General features: G+C 39.9%; 1 protein-coding gene across 1 annotated transcript in view; it reads left to right on the top strand.

Annotated features, from left to right (window-relative positions):
- The window catches only part of ndor1 (NADPH dependent diflavin oxidoreductase 1), a gene marked incomplete at its 5' end in the record, with an annotated part of 6,104 nt that extends 5,477 nt beyond the window's left edge, over window positions 1-627 (top strand). The window contains 1 exon segment of the mRNA XM_014029214.1: window positions 341-627. Coding sequence (XP_013884668.1) covers window positions 341-485 — 145 coding nt within the window.
- Window positions 628-1,339: the final 712 nt, after the last annotated feature.

Genomic DNA, 1,339 nt, shown 5'->3' with positions numbered 1-1,339 from the left:
TGTTGAAACGACCTCATTGTTTGTTTATCAGTGTTGAAACGACCTCATTGTTTGTTTATCAGTGTTGAAACGACCTCATTGTTTGTTTATCAGTGTTGAAACGACCTCATTGTTTGTTTATCAGTGTTGAAACGACCTCATTGTTTGTTTATCAGTGTTGAAACGACCTCGTTATTTATCAGTGTTGAAACGACCTCGTTGTTTATCAGTGTTGAAACGACCTCGTTGTTTATCAGTGTTGAAACGACCTCGTTGTTTATCAGTGTTGAAACGACCTCGTTGTTTATCAGTGTTGAAACGACCTCGTTGTTTGTTTATCAGTGTTGTTGTTTTCTAACAGAAACTCCAAACAGATGCCAGGAGGTGTGCGTGACGCTCTGAAGGAGGTGTTCCAGCTGGAAGGAGGAGATTCTGCTGACGAGGCGGAACACAGGCTGGTGCTCATGGAGCAAACAGGCCGACTGCAGAGGGAGACCTGGTCCTGACCCTGATCCGGTCCTGATCCTGATCCGGTCCTGATCCTGATCCTCCAACTCTTCTAATCTGTTGTTCAGATGATTGCTTCTGTTCAGGCAGATCAGGACCAGGAACCAGGTTTTGTTCATTAAATCATGATGTTGTGGAATATTTGATTTTTATCTTTTCTTTTTCTCATCAAACGATCAGGTTTTATGTTTGTAGAAAATCTAAGTTTATTCTGCAGCAGCTTTAAAGTTCCTGTGACATTYATATTCTTCAATACAAAACGTCAAAGAAAAAACTGAAACTGAATTTAAAGTTTTGTATCTGAATTACTGTATTTATTTGTGTGTAATTTGTAAAATTTAATCCATAAAATCATCCATAAAGTTGGGGGATAGCATTATACTCAGATAAATATTTTTACTTATGTATTTAACCTAATTTCCCTCTGGGATCAATAAAGTATTTTTGAATTGAATTGAATTAACTGAAAAATTGGAAAATCCTGAGTCCRGAAATGAGACCACGTTGTAAAAATCAGTTGAAACGAGCTCACCTCTGACACTCCTCTGTGCTTCAGAGTGAGATAATAACAGATCCATCAGGAGACATGATGTGGAAAAAAGGGGGAAAAGGTATTCCTGCAGCTCAGTAATGATAACAAACTAATGACATTAGTGTGTGACCGAGCCGCTCCTCTAACAACAACAAACACATGTTCGTCTGTAATGGCTGCCGTCTACCGGTGTTCTGAACAAGTTTGCATCCCTGAAAGAAAGTTTCCCCACCAGAGGGGGTGCTCAGTAGGAAGTAATCTGCTTTTCCCCCACAAGATGGTCCAAATCTCATGTGAAGTCTCTGACTACTGTGTTGGAGC

This window comes from Austrofundulus limnaeus, unplaced genomic scaffold (assembly GCF_001266775.1).
Source record: "Austrofundulus limnaeus strain Quisiro unplaced genomic scaffold, Austrofundulus_limnaeus-1.0 Scaffold869, whole genome shotgun sequence".
Lineage (NCBI taxonomy): Eukaryota > Metazoa > Chordata > Actinopteri > Cyprinodontiformes > Rivulidae > Austrofundulus > Austrofundulus limnaeus.
Note: the sequence above shows the minus strand (reverse complement) of the source record. Positions and strands in the feature narration are given on the sequence as shown.